General features: G+C 38.7%; 1 protein-coding gene across 1 annotated transcript; it reads left to right on the top strand.

Moving 5' to 3' along the window:
* Positions 1-1,146: 1,146 nt before the first annotated feature.
* LOC112667523 (olfactory receptor 52N1) lies at positions 1,147-2,109 on the top strand. Its single transcript, XM_025459257.2, has one exon. It carries the CDS (start codon positions 1,147-1,149, stop codon positions 2,107-2,109), a length of 963 nt encoding a protein of 320 aa, XP_025315042.2.
* The last annotated feature ends 317 nt before the right edge of the window (positions 2,110-2,426 follow it).

Raw genomic sequence — 2,426 nt, 5'->3', positions numbered from 1 at the left:
TCTTATTTCACTACTCGTACATTTTTTTTCCAAATTAGCATATTCCAGCCCCACATAGCCCACTTCATCAGACTTTTCCATCCTATTTGCATCCACCACATGCTCATAACTTTGTTCTTATCTCCTCACAATATACTATCACACCAAATATCCTCCTTACTATTTTTAAATGTTTTTGTCAGTTCTTATTCTTCCACAGCTTCCTTTTTTATGGGCTTTAAAAATGTATTGAATATATCCCTTATACTAGAAAAAGTATAAGTTTTGAAAATTATATAGGCTGAGAAATATTCAATTCTATGGCTCCCTAAAACTGTAATACAGAGAGAAAATAAAGTTTTATGTGCTTAAAGTAAATGTCCATTGTTTTAAAGTGATGAGTATCTCTATTCACATTGGATTAGACTCTAACCTTAGAACAACATTAATGTCTCATAAGTTACTGCATTCTCAGTGATTCTTCACCCACTATTTACAGTGGTAGTGATCCAAAATCAATAATAGGTGACTATTTAATGATATTAATAAGATAATTATTGTTTTACCTTTAAGATCATTCTATGATTTGTAGTTTTCTGAATTTAAGTTTCCTTTAAACCAAAAGGGGAGAAATTTATGCTAAAATTAATGCCTTGAAATCATTGTCATGGTGTCCACTAATAAAACTGATTATTTTAGAAAGGTGAGCCTACAAGAAGCATTGAAAATTGTTAACATTTCAGAATGGAATAGGTATCTCTGACTAAAATGATGAGCCCTTAGCACATGGCAAATATTTAATCAATTCTTGATCATCCAATTGGTCAGTTTGTAACCAGCTTCAGCTGGGAGAATGGACAGCAAGTTGTGATAACAAAACCATGATAACCAAACACCCTAGATACATCCAGATCCAGCACATCCACTAAATTCAGTCAGTTTATCTTGTCAATATCTAATGCTTAAGACATGGACTCAATCAGTGGGTCACATAGTCAACATAAAAGTCAACATAAAAGACCATATCTAGTGATTAATCTACAAGAAAAACAAATTTGCCATTATTAGGAACAAAATCCTGCTGGTCAGTTACTCTTTGAACCATTTTCTTTTCCTGCTTACAGAGCAATTTTGTAACTGATGTACCATGAAATTCCAACAGATGTTATGTCATTCCTAAATGGTACCTACCTAACTCCAGCTTCATTCATCTTAAATGGCATCCCTGGGCTGGAAGAAGTACATTTGTGGATCTCCTTGCCCTTGTGCACCATGTACAGCATTGCCATCACAGGGAACTTTGGCCTCATGTACCTCATTTACTCTGAAGAGACCTTGCACAGACCTATGTACATCTTCCTAGCTCTTCTTTCCTTCACAGATGTGCTCATGTGCACCAGCACTCTTCCCAACACACTCTGCATATTGTGGTTCAACCTCAAGGAGATTGATTTTAAGGCCTGCTTGGCCCAAATGTTCTTTGTGCACACTTTTACAGGGATGGAGTCTGGGGTGCTCATGCTCATGGCTCTGGACCGCTATGTGGCCATCTGCTACCCCCTGCGCTATGCTACTATCCTCACTAATTCAGTCATTGCCAAGGCTGGACTCCTCACTTTTCTTAGAGGTGTAATGCTTGTTATCCCTTTCACTTACCTTACCAAGCGCCTGCCATACTGCAGGGGCAATGTCATACCGCACACCTACTGTGACCACATGTCTGTGGCCAAGGTATCCTGTGGCAATGTTAGGATCAATGCCATCTATGGTTTAATGGTTGCCCTTCTGATTGGGGGCTTTGATATCTTATGCATCACAATTTCCTACACAATGATCCTTCGAGCAGTTGTGAGTCTCTCATCAGCAGATGCTCAGCAGAAGGCCTTCAGCACATGTACTGCCCACATCTGTGCCATTGTCATCACCTATGTCCCAGCCTTCTTCACCTTCTTTACCCACCGGTTTGGGGGACACACCATTCCTCCACACATACACATTATTATGGCTAATCTCTATCTGCTCATGCCTCCCACAATGAACCCTATTGTGTATGGGGTGAAAACCAAGCAGATACGAGAAAGTGTCATTAGATTCTTGCTTAAGGGAAAGGGCAATTCTCATAGCATTTAAGTAGAATCTTTTGAGAAGTTTGATTCTCTTAGCCAGGCTGAAATCACCAAGTCTATAAGGAATTCTCCAAATGAAAACAGATATCTGGCCACAGGAAATACTTCCATGGAACTTTAGTTCTTTTACTTCCTTTAAAGGGTACCACTATGCCCATTAGGCAGACTTTCTCTCCTGAAATTCTGTGTTCTTAAAAGCCTCTTACTCATTGGGGACAATTATTGGACCACTAGGACTGGAGTTCTGAACTTTTTAAAAAATTTAAATCCCTGGCAAAACAGGAGCTGTGTTCATCAATGTCTGTGTTAATTAATTTATCT

This window comes from Canis lupus, chromosome 21 (genome assembly GCF_003254725.2).
Source record: "Canis lupus dingo isolate Sandy chromosome 21, ASM325472v2, whole genome shotgun sequence".
Lineage (NCBI taxonomy): Eukaryota > Metazoa > Chordata > Mammalia > Carnivora > Canidae > Canis > Canis lupus.
This window is presented reverse-complemented; position numbering and strand designations above follow the sequence as displayed.

Bases quoted from the DNA above. Each gene is read 5' to 3' on its own strand.
- LOC112667523 (XM_025459257.2), top strand. From the start codon at position 1,147: ATGTCATTCCTAAATGGTACCTACCTAACTCCAGCTTCATTCATCTTA.